This window comes from Ailuropoda melanoleuca, chromosome 14 (assembly GCF_002007445.2).
Source record: "Ailuropoda melanoleuca isolate Jingjing chromosome 14, ASM200744v2, whole genome shotgun sequence".
NCBI lineage: Eukaryota > Metazoa > Chordata > Mammalia > Carnivora > Ursidae > Ailuropoda > Ailuropoda melanoleuca.
Window position 1 is genome coordinate 44467377 of NC_048231.1, and position 15566 is coordinate 44482942.

General features: G+C 50.3%; 1 protein-coding gene across 1 annotated transcript in view; it reads left to right on the forward strand.

Annotated features, from left to right (window-relative positions):
• PI4KA (phosphatidylinositol 4-kinase alpha) overlaps positions 1-15566 on the forward strand; it is a 118676-nt gene that overhangs the window by 83791 nt on the left and 19319 nt on the right. The window contains exons 29-36 of the mRNA XM_034643139.1: positions 1157-1276; positions 4173-4265; positions 5485-5641; positions 5880-6007; positions 11918-12076; positions 12438-12589; positions 14025-14132; positions 14730-14857. Of these exons, the coding sequence (XP_034499030.1) occupies positions 1157-1276; positions 4173-4265; positions 5485-5641; positions 5880-6007; positions 11918-12076; positions 12438-12589; positions 14025-14132; positions 14730-14857 (1045 nt within the window). The remainder of the gene's footprint in view (positions 1-1156; positions 1277-4172; positions 4266-5484; positions 5642-5879; positions 6008-11917; positions 12077-12437; positions 12590-14024; positions 14133-14729; positions 14858-15566) is intronic.

The following is a 15566-nucleotide window of genomic DNA, read 5'->3' on the forward strand; positions in this document are numbered from 1 at the left end:
TTTTTTGGTTCACGTGGAGGAGAGGGGCCTCAGCTCCCCAAGGCTAAGGTCTAAAGAGGGGAAGCCCCCTTTCATTTCTAAAAAGGTTCATGAAACAAGAAAAGCCTATAATAGGGAGAGCTATTTATTTCTTGAAGCGTGGCCTAGGAAGGGAGTGGAAAATGCAAAGGTTTGCACTGGTCTCCATGCTTCTACCAGGCCTCCCCTTGGTGTTGCCCCAAGCCCTGTTTCCCTTCCCCCTGCACATCTAGTCCATCTGAACCCCACCCCACCTGCCATCCAGCCCTCACTGCTCAACCGTAGTGTCCCCATCCTGCCTGGGCTTCCTGTCAGCAGCCTCAGCCTGTCCTGAACCATCCTCCCTGCTGCCCACCACGGCGGGCCAGTGTCACTAGCAAATCTGCCCAGCACACCTCCCCACTACCTCTGCTCATTAGCCATTCCCCATCACCATGGGGTCCATGGTTGGGTTTGGGGGGCTCCATAAACCCTCCAAAACCAGTGACACAGTCTTGTAAGTCAGTGCTCGTGCACTTTCCTGAGGGAAGTCCTGTGGCCCGCCCTGAACTCCCTCACCCGGCACACAAGGCCTTTCGAACCTGGCCTATCTCTGGCCCAGGCTTGCCACCTACCATCTAACCCCTTGTATTTGCTGCTTCTGCAGTGCTGACCCCTGACCCCTGATGGTCCCCAGAGCAGAAGGCCTTTTCACATCTCCCAGCCCTACCAGGTGTCCCTTTGCCCCAGCATCCCCTCCACCGGTTGGCTGGGCAGACTCAGGCCCTTGCTCTGCCTTCCTGCTGCCCGTCAGGCTGCCCCTTCACAGCAGGGCTGCTCTGGAAGGAGACCTGCCCGCATGTTGACAGCAGGACCAGGACTCTGCCGCTCTGTGTTCTGGGGAGCACAGCACTTGGCTGGTGGCAGATTGTCAGCAAGGATGTGCTAAAAGAATAAGCGGTCCTCTCACATTTGGTGTGTGTGCCAGCCGCTCTGGGCAAATCATCCTCGTTCACACACGAGCAGTAGCCTGTCACAGAGAGTGCTTTGACTGACTGACGTTCCCACAGCAAGGCACGGACCCAACGTCGGAACCAGTGTTTACTCTACTACTCCACGTACCTTGAAAATGAAACAGCCCTTTTCTTTCTGACTTCAGGAATATCTGAACAAGCATCAGAACTGGGTGTCAGGACTGTCCCAGCACACGGGGCTGGCCATGGCCACCGAAAGCATCCTTCACTTTGCCGGCTACAACAAGCAGAACACCACTCTTGGGGTATGTGTGTGCCTTCTGGGAAGCAGGAATCTCCTTCAGGCCCGGGAGCCGCAGGGGGAGGGAAAGACCAGAGCTGATGTGGTGCTTTTTCCAAAAGCACCTGGGCCCCCAAGTGCCACACACGCAGCTGTGCTGGCAGTCGGCAGATCAGAGTCCCAAGTTCAGACAGAGTTGGGCAGTAGAACGTTACTGTGTTATCTTGATTCATTAATGATATCAGATTTGGATTTCTATATATCCACAAGGAAGGAAACTGAGCTCTGGGAGACATGGTCAGCATTATCTTACAGCCATGTTGATTGGAAACATTCCCTGGATTTTCCTATTTCGGCCGGTGCCAGAGCGCACGTGCATACATATCTTCAGCTTTGTCTTGTTCTGCTCAGGATTCCTTTAGAGGGCAGCACGTCCATGAAATAGTATTTCGTAGTTAAATCAAAGTTTAGTATCAAAGCAGCAGACTGACAACAGGTGATCTGACTGGCAGCATTGCATGGCGGTGTCTCCCAGACTTAGGGCCTAGCACAGCGTCTGTCTGTCCCAATCAGGCATAGCTGTAGGCTTCTTAACTCTGTGCTTCTTAACTCTCTCAGGACGGGGAGGTAGGGAGGCTCCCACCTGTCTTTTAAGGACCTGATAGGGCAGGGGTACAGAGGCTGAGCACCAGGGAGGGAGGATGGCCCTGTGACTTCTCACCATGGCCATGACTCTCAGTGGGAAGAAGGGAGTCCATTAGGCAGAACTGAGGGCCCTCAACCTCTGTGCTGGGCCTGGGGCAGTGCCAGAGGAAGCCAGTGTCTTCTCACATCCCATGCCCTCCTTGGAGCTCTCACCAGAGGTCACTCCATGTTCTCTGAAGACATCAGCGTCTGCAGACACAGCTAGCGCACCCTTCGCTGACAGGCCAGGCCCACTGGCATGAGATGAGCTCCCTGACCTGGGTCTCTCCACCACTTGGAGGACACAAGCAGAGGCTAGAATCGGGGACTACTCAGAATGCATTTGACAACTCCTGGTCCTCTTATAGGCTCTAGCCAGCTGGCTTGTAAAAGGTCAATTTTGCCTAAAAGATTTAAATCTTTTTCTTTAGAAAAAAGAGATTTAAGTTTGGTTTTCCCTTTTCTGTTTCCAAAGAAGAAAGAATGTATTCATTGGTGTCTTCTGACTGTTGGTTGTACTGGAGATCCTGGCCAAGCTGCCCCTGCTCCATGAAAAGCACAGAAGCATTCTGGCCCCCAGAGTGACATCTCCCCATCACATGGCACTCAGGGAAGCGCCCGTCCCGGGGGGCTGTTTCAGAAGCATGATTACAGGCTGGTGGGTTGTGCTGCATCGAGACTGTCAGGAAAGCCCTGCAGGGTCGTTCTCCACGTCACAGTGCACCAGGCACGTGAGCCGGAGCAGTCAGAGTAGTTACCCAGAGGATGGAGGTGGCCTGCACTGCGGCCTCCCAATGCATTTGCTGCCTGAGCCTGAACCCAATTCTGCCTAGTGAGAAGGCCACTGTTTTCCCCATTTTGCAGGGGAGTATATTCAGGCTAAGGGACAGCAAGCGACCTCTCTAGGGCCTCATAGCTGGTTGGTGGCAGGGCCAGGTTTCAGTGCAGGCCTGCTTGATGCCACAGCCCACACTGTCTCCAAAAAACATAAAGCAATTTTACGTGGCCTTTTGAAAAATAAACTAGCTTAATAATTTTAGGAGAACATCATGTATCTTTTTTTCTTATGGTTTTTCCCCCAAATTTCATATTTTCTTTTCTTCTTCTTCTTTTTTTTTTTTTTTTAATTTATTTGACAGAGATAGAGACAGCCAGCGAGAGAGGGAACACAGGCAGGGGGAGTGGGAGAGGAAGGCAGGCTCACAGCGGAGGAGCCTGATGTGGGGCTTGATCCCACAACGCCGGGATCACGCCCTGAGCCGAAGGCAGACGCTCAACCGCTGTGCCACCCAGGCGCCCCGCCAAATTTCATATTTTCTTCCCCTGACCCTCTTTCTACCGACCCACTTGCTCCCTCCCCAAAAAAACAATCCCTCAAAATTCAACAGTTGAGAGATTCATTTTCCCCAGTAACATCCGTATGTCAAGAAGTGGATAGGTTGTGTTGGCTTGTAGTAAAAGGTGCTAAAGGAAAATGGAAAGGGGTCATCCTTGGTGCATGTTCATAGTCTTAGAGAATGCTGGGCAGCACGATAGCTGGAGAGCATGGTAGCAGTGAGCAGCCAGGGTTAGGGAGAGCAGTCCTCAGGACTCCAAGGGATGGGAGGTGGGCTGGGGTGCTGAAGCTGAAGCACAGGAAGTGGGAGGCGTGGTCTGCAAATACTTTCCCCTTTTTGTGGCCTGCCTCTGTACTCAAGGGTGCCCCTTTTGTCTTCTGCTGTTAGACCCGGCATTAGACCGGTGGCAGCTATGGGTGTCTCTGAGCCCCTGCTGGCTTTTGCTTACTCTGACACCATGCTCTCAACCTCACCCTTCACCATCTTCAAGTCACATTCACACACCAGCAAACACTCACAGAGGAGACAGCCCGGGAGCACTAACTTCACAGCATTTTCATTGTAGGTTACGATGATTTTCACATCGTTATGTCTTTTGCAAAGGTCTGTTCACCACTGGGGATGAAAGCAATCAGGGCGGCAAATTGAAGCTATATCACAAGCTGCCTTCCAGAGAAAATTTTTCATACTTTTAAGATTTTTTTTCATCTTTTTTCCATGGGATGTATCAGACTGGAGGCTGTTCTAAAGTATTTTGTTTTATTAGCTTGCTAGCACTGAAGATTTTTAATAACCCCTGGATCCAAACTTGACTTCTTAATTGGACTTAGACTTAGCCATGGTGAACATGAGAAAAACATATGGCAATGGCCTGAAATAATTCTTGATATTTGTCTGTAGGCAACTCAGCTAACGGAGCGCCCGGCCTGTGTGAAGAAAGATTACTCCAACTTCATGGCATCCCTGAATCTACGCAACCGCTACGCGGGCGAGGTACTTCTCCTGCCCTTGTGTCCCAGGGCCGTCGAGGTGTCCTCTTGCTCTGATGCCAGTCAGCTCCCTCCCAGTGGAAAATGCACTCGGGGTCTGGAACTCGGTTATTTTAGGGAGACTTGAAAGTATGGGCCCTGGGCCTCACCAGCACTGTCTGGAGCATGTGTGTGGCCACTCACCACCGCTGCAGGAGGGCGATTCCACATACACACACTCCCGCCATGCTGAAACATCCTGTTTCTCAGACTTTTTTTTTTTTTTAAGCGGTAGCAAACATCTGTTGAGTGCCGTGCACCATCGGGGGCAGATGGTGAGGTTTATGTACTATTATAACAACGTTACAGATAAGGAAACTCGAAATAAAGTAACTTGCCAAAGTCACATAAGCAGAGCTGGATTGGGAACCACATCTCACCATGAGGGCTTTCTCCCACCATGCCACACTTTAGGTCGGCCTGGCAAGTTACTTCACCTCTTGGGGCCTCAGTTTCTGAATCTATAAAACACAGAAGCTCGTCTACACCATTTCAGAGGTCCCTGCAATTCCATCGGTGCCTCGTCTAAGTGGGTTTCCCCTCCCCTCTGTACGACTTCCTCATTCTAGCAGTTGCTCTTCCTCTTCCTGTGGGCCCTCAGCAGGGGGGCCCCTGGTCTCTGACCCTAGACTGCCACTGACCCTACATTCCCAGGTGCTGGGAATTGCTCTGAGGGCCTGTTACACCTATTTTGAACACCCCAGTGGTGGTAGGAAGTCTGTCTTTGACAGTAGGTTTGATTTTGGAAGGAGTCAGATCCTTTCTATATAGTCGAGTCTGGTAGATAAGAGAGCAGCATGCTTTTGTTGGGGGAAAAAATGATGTGCAACTTTAAGAATAGTGAGGCTGATCTTCTCGTTTGAGTCATTAATTGACTCTGAAAGAACTGTATTTAATCAGTCCACATCATGGAATCCTACTGTGGTTCAGACCCCGGATTCAGTGCTGAATGTAAAATTGACAAGACCAGGTCTCTGCCTTCAAGGACCATCTAGAATGAAGGGAATGCCAATATGCATTGCTAAAAGAGAAGTTCCCCCAAAGCGTGAGCAATGGTAGCATCATTGAAATGAGTCTGTCACTCTCTACACACACAAGCTCTAGTTTGAGACAGTGAGGCTCTGGTCAGGCCTTGTCCGTGTGCCTGGATTACGTGTGACTCTTGACAAGTTTGCTTCTTGCAGGTGTATGGAATGATTCGGTTCTCAGATGCCACAGGCCAGATATCTGACCTGAACAAAATGATGGTCCAGGAGCTGAATACAGCATTAGACCTCAACAGTCCTCAGCACTACACGCAGGCCATGTTCAAGCTGACAGCAATGCTCATCAGCAGCAAAGGTGATGGACAGAGGCGCTGGGGAGCTCTGGGTTTGTTTGGAAATGAGTGTTTACCTTTGTTTTCCTTAGTGAGCTGGGGCTCCCCCAGTAGAGATCTCTGTGGTATCTCTCAGGGGTAGAAGTAAACAAAAGACCATCGTTGGCCCACCTGGTGCTCTGTCTTGTTTACCTGGGGAGGCAAGCAAAGGGTTCAGTCTGTGTTTAGTGCTTTTTCTGAACTGTATGTGTCTGGTTGCAGATTGTGACCCACAGCTCCTTCATCATCTGTGTTGGGGTCCCCTCCGGATGTTCAACGAGCATGGCATGGAGACTGCCCTGGCCTGCTGGGAGTGGCTGCTGGCTGGCAAGAATGGAGTGGAAGTACCGGTAGGACACTGGCTATGTTCAGCTCATGAGGGTGGGGCTGGTGAAAGAAGGAGAGAGCTTGACCTGGCTACTCAGCTGACAAGCTTGGAAACCCCAGGCAATCCCCTCACCCTCTGGGCCCTCAGTCTCCTTCTCTGTAAGATTGTGATATTAATACCTGACCACTGGCCTGTCTCAGAGATGACAGGGAATGTATGTTAAAAGGATCCTACCAGCTCCTGGAAGTTGTTGTTTCTCAAAAGCTCAGTAGAGGGAGCCATTTCTCCAAGAGTGGAACACATGGGCCATGATTGGGAGAAGTCCTAGTTGTCCACAACCATTTCTCTTGGCCTGCTAACTTTGGGAGGGGCAGTTTCCTGATGTCCATATTTCTAAAGTTGCTACTGGAGGAGGCCCTGAGGCAAGGTCATATACGTCCTTTCAACTGATTGGGTGAATATCTAAGAGCTGTTGTATTTTTCAAAGACCTCGTTAATTTTTGTAACAACAGGGAATTTGGCATTTTTTCTGTGTTTCTTAAGATGACTTGAGATAAGTGGTCAAAGGGGGGTATTTATTTTTCTTGTTCCAAGGAAAATGGAATATTTCCAAAGATGGAATTAGAATGTTCCAGGCAGGTGCTGGTGGTGGCAGTAATCATCATACCTCACGTTTGCCTGGTTATTATAACTGCATGGAGTTTTCTTGGGCACACCATTCAGAGTTTGGGGAAATGTTTTGGTCCAGTTGGCTTCCATGGGAAATTACCTGGTCAGGAAGAGGCACTGATGGCTCTCTCACAAGAGGGAGTCAGGGGCGCCTAGGTGGCACAGCGGTTAAGCGTCTGCCTTCGGCTCAGGGCGTGATCCTGGCGTTATGGGATCAAGCCCCACATCAGGCTCTTCCGCTATGAGCCTGCTTCTTCCTCTCCCACTCCCCCTGCTTGTGTTCCCTCTCTCTCTTGGCTGTCTCTATCTCTGTCAAATAAATAAATAAAATCTTTAAAAAAAAAAAAAAAAAGAAGAGGGAGTCAGCTGGGGCCCTGGGCTCACTAGTGACTCCTGGACCCTTTCTCTGTGGAACTAAGGTAGGCCCTGGGTTCTCAGCCTGGCCAGGCAGCTCACATCAGGGAGCATGCAGAAGGGCCTATGAGAGTCCTGTTGCAGCCTGTAGGGGCTCTGACGCCAGGGCAATGCTCCTCATTTGTATAATGAGAATAATAGCATGGGCACCAATGACATAGAGCTGAGGTGGAGATTGAATGGCTTAATTCACCTCACAGGCCAGGAACAGTACCCAGAACATAGCGATCTGGTAGTAAATACTAACGCTGTTGTGGTGGTGGCTGTTGTCATTGCCAGGTAGAAGACTCTGCATTGACAGCGATCTGCCATTGTTGTCATATACAGCCATGTGCCCCCTCTTTGGTTTTCATCTATTTTACTGCTGCGTATGTTATATGCCTTAGAATAGGGTTATTTTTGTTCTAAAAGTCAAAAGCCAGGGCGCCTGGGTAGGTCAGTCAGTTGAGCATCTCACTTCGGCTCAGATCTTGATCTTGGGGTCCTAGGTCAAGCCCCACCTCAGGCTCCTCACTTGGAGGGGAGTCTGCCTGTCCCTGTCCCTCTTCCTCTGCCCCTCCCCTGCTCATGCCTTCTCTCTCTCTGTCTCTCAAATAAATAAATAAAATTTTAAAAAAGTCAAAAGCCTTTCAAAGAAATTAAGAAAAGGACTTTTTTAAAAGCCTTATGCATTTATTCAGATATTTTCCATTTCTCACACTCTTCAAGTCTTCCTGTAGACTCAGATTCAATTGTTCTCTTCAGCCCAAAAAATTCCCTCAGCTTTGCCTGTAGTTCAGCTCTGCTGGAATAAATTCTCTCTGCTTTAGTTCACCTTCATTATTTATGCATATGGTTATTTTTCCTGGATCTAGGATCCTGGGTTTACAGATGTTTTCTTTCCTTCTGTCACTTTTAACATGTTAAGTACATCTGTTGTCTACTGGCTTGCATTGTTTGCAGGGAGAATTTAGCAGTCGTTCTTACCACTGTTCCTCAGAAGGTGCTATGGTTTGTTTACGTTTTTCCTTTTGGCTGCTTTGAGGATGTTGCCTTTCATCTTTGATTTTTAATAGTTTGACTATGATATGTGATTTTCTGTGTATTTGTCCCCTTGGGGTTTATTGGGCTGCTTAAATTTAGAGATTTAGGGTTTTTCATCAAACTTGGAAAACTTTAGGCCAATATTTCTTTAAATATTTTCCCCCGTTTCTCCGTCTTGTCTCATTTTGGGATTCCAATTACACACACATATGTTGGTGACTTCATATTGTCCCACAGATCATTAACGTCCTCTGCAATGCTTTTCACTTTTCTCTCTCTCTCTCATTTCATTTTGGTTCATTTTAATTGGTCTGTCTTCAGTTCACTGCTTTTTTCTGATGCTTTATTCCTTCTGTTGTTAAACCATCTTATATATATATTTTATCTCAGATATCATGATTCTCAGATCTAGAATTTCTGTTTCTGTTTTATAGTTGGTATTTCTCTGCTGAGATTCTCTGTGTCTTCATCTAGTTTTTCCATCTTTACCTATAAATATTTGGTCGTATTTAAATATTTATTTTAAAATCCTTATCTGGTCTGTTCTAGTATCAGGGTTATCTGTGGGACTGTTTCTGTGGGTCGTTGATTTTTTTTTCTTTAGTGTTGTAAATGTTTTGTGTGTTATAGACTCTGTGTATAGAAAAGCAGTGGAACCTGAGGAGCATTGCTGTTTTACTTTCCTAGAAAATAAGTCTTTCTTTTGTTGAGTGACTAAAATGAAGGTCACTGACGCCTACCCCTGACGGGTCAGCCTTGGCAAAAAGATGGATTCTTCCTACTTTTCACCCCACCTTCACTTCCCTTTTTTTCTGCCCCATCAAAATTAGAAGAGGGGTCACGAAAGAATTTTTATGCCAAACAAATTGCTGTTTCATTTGAGGTCTTTCAGACTCTGATCCATTTCCCCTGCCCCTGCCCCTGCCATCAGCAGTAGCTCTGCTGGCTTCAGGTCTCTCAGCCTTGGCAGGCCTTGTCCACCCAGCACTGGTCCATGAGCTGCTAGAGCTTCCTGCTTCCCGGTAAAGTCTCTGTAAACCAGTTCTTCGTGGCTTTTTCATTTGACACTCCTCAGCAATCCAACAGATAAGCCTGGTTTTTTTTATGTCCTCCAGACCATTCTTGCTGTTCACTTGGACTGAAGGCCATCTGTCTCCTCACACTCCCTGTCCCTGCCTCTGTAAGGACCTGTTGTCCAGGCCCAGCAACATTTTGGGAAGACTTTTAACTTTCGTTTTTCTGTCTTTTGTATTGTTGGCTTCTGGTTTTTAATTGTTTCTATTATAAAAGCCATGTATGTTCACGATAAAGAAGTTGGAAGATAGGAGTGTAATGAAAAAAAAATCATTCATAACTCCAACTTTAGAGACAATTGCTGATGGCATCCTGATGTCTTCTGCATTCCTGGAGAGATAGAGCTGTGAGTTTGTTGGGCTCATCTCAGCATGAAAACCCTTTCTGTGAGAGTCTGGGCCTATATCCCACTAAGATGGGAGAGACCTCTGATCCCTTGATATGGTGCTCAAATTCATGACCCAAAACAAATGAACTAGCCTCCACCCATCTGCCTCCGAATCTCTGTGAATGCCAACTTAGTTCTTCCCTCTGCTCAGACAAAATCCTTACCACCATCCCTGATGCCCCCTTTTCCACTTCCCACAAATGATCCTCAGAAAATCCTGTCAGATTACCTTTCTACCTTTAAAGTATATCCAGAAACTGACCACTTACCAGCATCCCAATGGTTTCCCCCTGGCGCCAATCTTCTTCATCTCCCCTCAACTAGCAAGGCAGCCGTTGGCCTCCCTGCTTCCACCTGGGCCCTCTCTGCCTTCTCCATACATACACAGAGTGAGTCAGTAAAATATGGGTCACATTAGGTCCCTCTTGTGCCCCAGACCTGTCAGCGCTGCCCATGCTCACTCAGAGTAGAAGGCACACTTACTTCTATGATCTGCAAGGCCCCTCTACCACTTCAGCTTTGTCCCCCTCTTCTCCCCTTGCCTGCCCTGCTCTAGGCACACTGGGGTCCCTGCTACCCCTGCCCTCCAGGCATGTTCCTGCTTTAAGCTGTTCGCTCTCTTGGCCATCCTTCTTTCAGGCAGCCAAAAAGCTGCATGCCTCACTCCTACATCTCTCCTACAACTCGTCTAGAATGTCACACACATACATCCATTCGTTCTTCCAAGCCCCTTCATGGCTCTGTTTTCCCCTTAGCTTTGATCAGTGTCTGATATCTATATCTTACTTCTCTTGCCATCTGTGGCCCTGCCGTAGACTGGGTGGATGTTTGTCTCGTTCACTGCTCCATTCCCAGAGCCTGGAGGGGAAGCAGCCAGGCCCAGAGGCAGCTACCAGATGTGCTTGTTCAACGCAAGAGTGGGTGTGCCGCTTTGCTGCGGCTCATCAGCCCTGGAAGCCCTGCGGTTTCTTCCTCTAACATAAAACTTATATCTGGCTGCAGCAAACAGAAACTGGGCACAGTTCCTTGACCACCAGGGGCTATCCTCCTGGTGTCAGGGACAGCTCATTTGTATCGTGGCTCGTGTCTGCGACTATGCCACCCTGAGCAAAGTCCCTGAGGACTTTGTCCTCACCTTCAGGACCTCCAGATGGCTTCTGTGCCTCAAAGCAGGAAGGAGGGCAGAGGATGCCGGCTGCCCTGGCCTTCACCCAGTTGGTGCCCACCTGCTGATTAGTGCTAATGAGAAGCATTGGCCACCCTAACCAGCAGGAGCCTGGGTGAGGGTACCTGTGACTAGTCACTTGGCCTCTGTGTATAAAACCAAAATAAAGAAGGAGGGGATGGATACTGGGCAGGGAGCCAGGGCATTCACCCCAGGCACCAAGCTTCAGTTTCCACCTCTCTGCAGCGGGTCTGTGTACCCTTGAAGGAGCTGCCAGGTATTGTTGGGCCAAAAGGGGAGGCTGCTTCCCTGCAGAGCCACCCGGTGGCCACTGCAGACTCAGTTTGGCTCCTGCAGTTATTCCCTGGGCCTGGTTAGGGGTATGAAGGTGATGTACAGGGTCTCTATGGGGTCGAGAAAAGGAACCGGGCTCCAGAGCCAAAATCCAGCTCTGCCTTTGCCAGATTAGAGGCCCTGAGCAGGTGACCTCACCTCTGCAACCACAGGTGCTTCAGGGTTATTAGGAATATTCAACCAGGCAGAGCCTACTAAGGGCCCAGCCAGCACTAGGCCCGTCCCAGGTGTGCTGACGCCACAAAGCAGGAGGCCAGCACCTGGCCTAGTGATATTTCGAGTTTTTTGGTAGAAAACATCGAGAAGTTAGATCCTAGATGATCTTTATTTTTTTGTTCATACTTTGCTTGGTTTTCTAAATTTTTTTTTTAAGATTTTATTTATTTATCCGAGAGAGAGCGTGCAAGTGAGTGCATGAGCAGGGGGAGGGGTAGAGGGAGAAGCAGACTTCCTGCTGAGCAGGGAGCCTGATGCGGGACTTGATTCCAGGACCCTGGATCACCACTTGAGCCAAAGGCAGACATTTAACCAACTGAGCCACCCAGGCGCCCCAGTTTTCTAAATTTTGTTCATTAAGCATGTATTCTTTTTTTTTCCTAAGGGGTGGGGAGGTGCAGAGGAGGGGAGAAAGAGAGTCTTAAGCAGGCTCCACCCCCAGCACAGAGCCTGACACAGGCTCGATCTCAGGACCCTGAGATCATGACCTGAGCCGAAATTAAGAGTCTTAATAGATCTTAACCAACTGAGCCACACAGGCGCCCCGAGCATGTGTTCCTTTTATAATTAAACAACAAGGAGTATCTTTCTGTGCTTCGCAGACACTAACCATCATTGCATACTTGCAGTTTATGCGGGAGATGGCAGGGGCCTGGCAGATGACAGTGGAGCAGAAGTTTGGCCTGTTTTCCATGGAGATAAAGGAAGCGGACCCCCTAGCAGCATCAGAAGCCAGTCAGCCCAAACCCTGTGCCCCCGAAGTGACCCCTCACTACATTTGGATTGACGTATGTGCTTTCCCAGCTTCTGCCCACTATAGCTTTGAGGTCAGGGGTTCCCCCTGGGGCCAGTGGCCCAGTAAACACGGAGCTCCAGGTTTTAGACTGCCTTTCCTGGGGACGGGGGAATGGCTATTTCAGCCTTCTCCCCAGGCCCTTGTTGGACTCATCGTGCTTCCGCTAAGACCCTACCCACCCTCCTATTGGCCCAGAGCCCTACGTCAGCCGGCTGTGCTGGCTGTGCTGGCTGTGCTGGCTGTGCTGGCTGTGCGGGTGGACGGGTGTGCAGCTGTGCAGGTGGGCGGCTGGGCGGCTGGGCGGCTGGGCGGGCCAGGCCCCAACAGAGCAGCGTGTTCTCCTTCCCACTCAGTTCCTGGTGCAGCGGTTCGAGATCGCCAAGTACTGCAGCTCTGACCAAGTGGAGATCTTCTCCAGCCTGCTGCAGCGCTCCATGTCCCTGAACATCGGTGGGGCCAAGGGGAGCATGAACCGGCATGTGGCAGCCATCGGGCCTCGCTTCAAGTGAGAGGCTCCCCTCTTGTGGTGGTGGCAACGATGGGGTGGGCGAGGTTTCCGTCAGAGTTACTGGTGCGGTGGGCCCTCTGCACGGGAGGTTCCCACACTTGGTTTTTTAATTTGTTTGTTTGTTTTACCAGAAACTGATCAAGTCCTAGTACATGCAGGGCCCCTGGGAAGGGATCTATATAGAATGATCTGGCCGGCCATCCCCTTCCAGGGCTGAGGAAGTGGATCAGGGTGCTGTCCACACCAGGGGGGCTTTCGGGAAGATGTTCACTCATGGACCTGGGGCAGCCAAATATTGGGCAGCCTTTCTAAATTAGTTGGGGGTGGATGGCAGCAAAAGGATTCTGGTGTCATAGTGGTTAATAGAAAACAGCAGGTGGTGTGGCAGAGCTCAGGTGTGACAGGCTCAGAGTAGGGGGCTGGCAATGACTTTGGCCAGGCCCCTTGACCCCTCAGAGATGTTCACAGAAAGCTTCTGATCATGCTGACTACACCAAGTCGACTTTTGCCAAGTCCTGTGCAAAATACCAGCCACACCAGGGGATACCCCCTTTTGGAGGATATGTGGCCTAGTAGGGAGGCTTAGGCCTGGTGCTACAGTCAGGGGTGCTATGGACACAGCAGGCAGGGTCAGTCTGACGTGAGGAGGGCCTGCAGGTGCCTGGGTGGTCAATTGGAAGGAGGGTGAGGGGCCCCCTTTCAGGGCATGCTACTCCTGCCTGTACCCCTTCCTGCTGCCCACTGCCAACACCAGCTCTTTCTGCCCCCCCCCACCGAGCTCCAGACCCATGTTCCTGCAGGCCCCAGGCACCCCCTGGGAGGGTGCTCCTCAGACCACTGTGGGGATGGGCTAGTACTCTTTTCCCTCCATTTCTAGTCCATCACAGACCTGTACCTTTATAAACTGCATAAGAATAAATTACTAGAACAGGCTTCACACTGGACCCCCATAGCAGTGTGAAATTGCTGTAAAATGAGTAGGTATCGCCTCTCAGTTTCTGCACTACCTCATCACAGACCAGCACCATCTGTAGATGCCCGTCGGGTCGCCCTGGCCTGGCAGAAACCAGGTGCTCTGTAGACTGCTTTTTCTTTTAGCTTGAATTAAATGTTCTGCCTTTGTAGTAGGTGACTGCATTCAGAAGACAGACTTCTGGCCAAGGCAGATAAATATACAAGTTGTTCATTTAGCCCCAATTAGAGTGAAGGTTAAAAAAACAAAACCAAACAAAAAAACCCTTTCCTAAAACATGTCTGGTACAATAAATCTGAGTGGCAGTCACCTGGCTGGTGCCACAGTCCTGGCCTCCAAGAGCTGTCACCCAGAGACGTGCCCTGAGCCCAAGGGCCGCGGGGTTCGCACAGGAGCTGGACACTCCTCAGGCGTTCCTGAGTAGCGCGCTCTGACTCGGCCCCCGGTGTTCTCTCGCAGACTGCTGACTCTGGGGCTGGCCCTTCTGCACGCGGACGTGGTCCCAAACGCAACCATTCGCAACGTGCTTCGTGAGAAGATCTACTCAACCGCTTTTGACTACTTCAGGTACCCCCCCCAGCTATGCTGCGCACAGGCGCCCCAAATCCCCAGAAGTCGTGGCACAAAATGGGGTGGCCTGATGCATGCGCGGCCCTCCTTGTTCGGCAGCTCTGCTGGCCCTGGGTTTGAAAATGCTCAGCCGCGTGCTGTGTTTCCATGTGCGTGCTTAGTTAGCGCTAGCCTCCCTACGCAGCGTACACACGTTTCCCCCAGTTCAATTGACTGAAGAGACGCACTGTATCCATATAACTTTCCAGTTCCTACGAATGGTTATTGCACAAAGAATTGCTCTGCAACTGTGTAGGTTGTGTTGAATAGAGACAGCTGCAGCTGCACGATCCACCACAAACATACCATTCAGCCGAGGGCTGTCACAGCGCTAGGGATAGCGGCGGAGGTAGCCCTGAGAGGACTCAGAAAATCATCACACTTTTTTCCATGAGAATGAATGAGATCGTTGTTGCTGATAACTAGCTCTGGGCTCACCTTTCGTCTTTCAGAGACCACTTGTGTCACCTCTCACATGCTTTTATATATAATATACATGGCTTCTAGTCCCAGAGTTCAGGCACTCAACTCTTATCCTCTTGTGGTTGTTTGAAGTTGCCCCCCAAAGTTCCCTACTCAAGGAGAAAAGAGGCTGCGTGAAGACATAAGCATAATGATTAAATTTTGGACAGCCATGTTCTCAGACAAGAAGTACCTGACTGCCAGCCAGCTTGTTCCCCCAGGTAAGCCTTGTTCTCAGCTGGGCAGCTCCTCCTGGGTGGTGGGGCCGAGGCATGGGGGCGGGTGGGACAGTGGTGCGCAGTGGGCAGCCCTGCAGGAGCCCGGTCAGAACGGTGAGGGTCCCGCCGAGCACTGGCTGTGGCCCTGCTGCACGGTCACCAGAGACCCAAAGCCTGCCTGGCCACCACTGGTCCTCCAGCCTCAGCTGACAAGCATGAATGAGTGCAGCAGCCCTGAGCAGAGGCCACGTGACATAACTTCTCCCAGCACCAGCCCAGTTCAGCAGCCCCCAGTGCATATCTGACAGGCCCATTGCTGGGATAAGGCCCGTGTGCCAAGATGAATAAGGCACTGGCTATTGTCACCTGGTAGGTGATGTCAACATGAGGGGTTGATAGGAGCACCCCTCAAGGACAGGCCCTTGGCCCATCGGAGTTGGGGAGCCAGGGAGAGTTTTCTGGAAGAGATGATTGTGAGCTGAGTCTCCAAGGCTGAATAGGAGCAAGCCAGGGTAGACAGGGTGAAGGAAAAGATGCTACAGTGTAAGCAAGCAGCAGACCACGGAGAAACACGTTCCTGTCTCTCTGAGCACACAGCACAGCGTAGGGGTGAGGAGCGCAGTTTCTGCAGGCAGACCCCCAGCCAGCGACCTGACTGCAGGAAAAGGAAAGGAAAACTACAAAGCAAGCGCAGCGATTTTCTGAGGCGGCA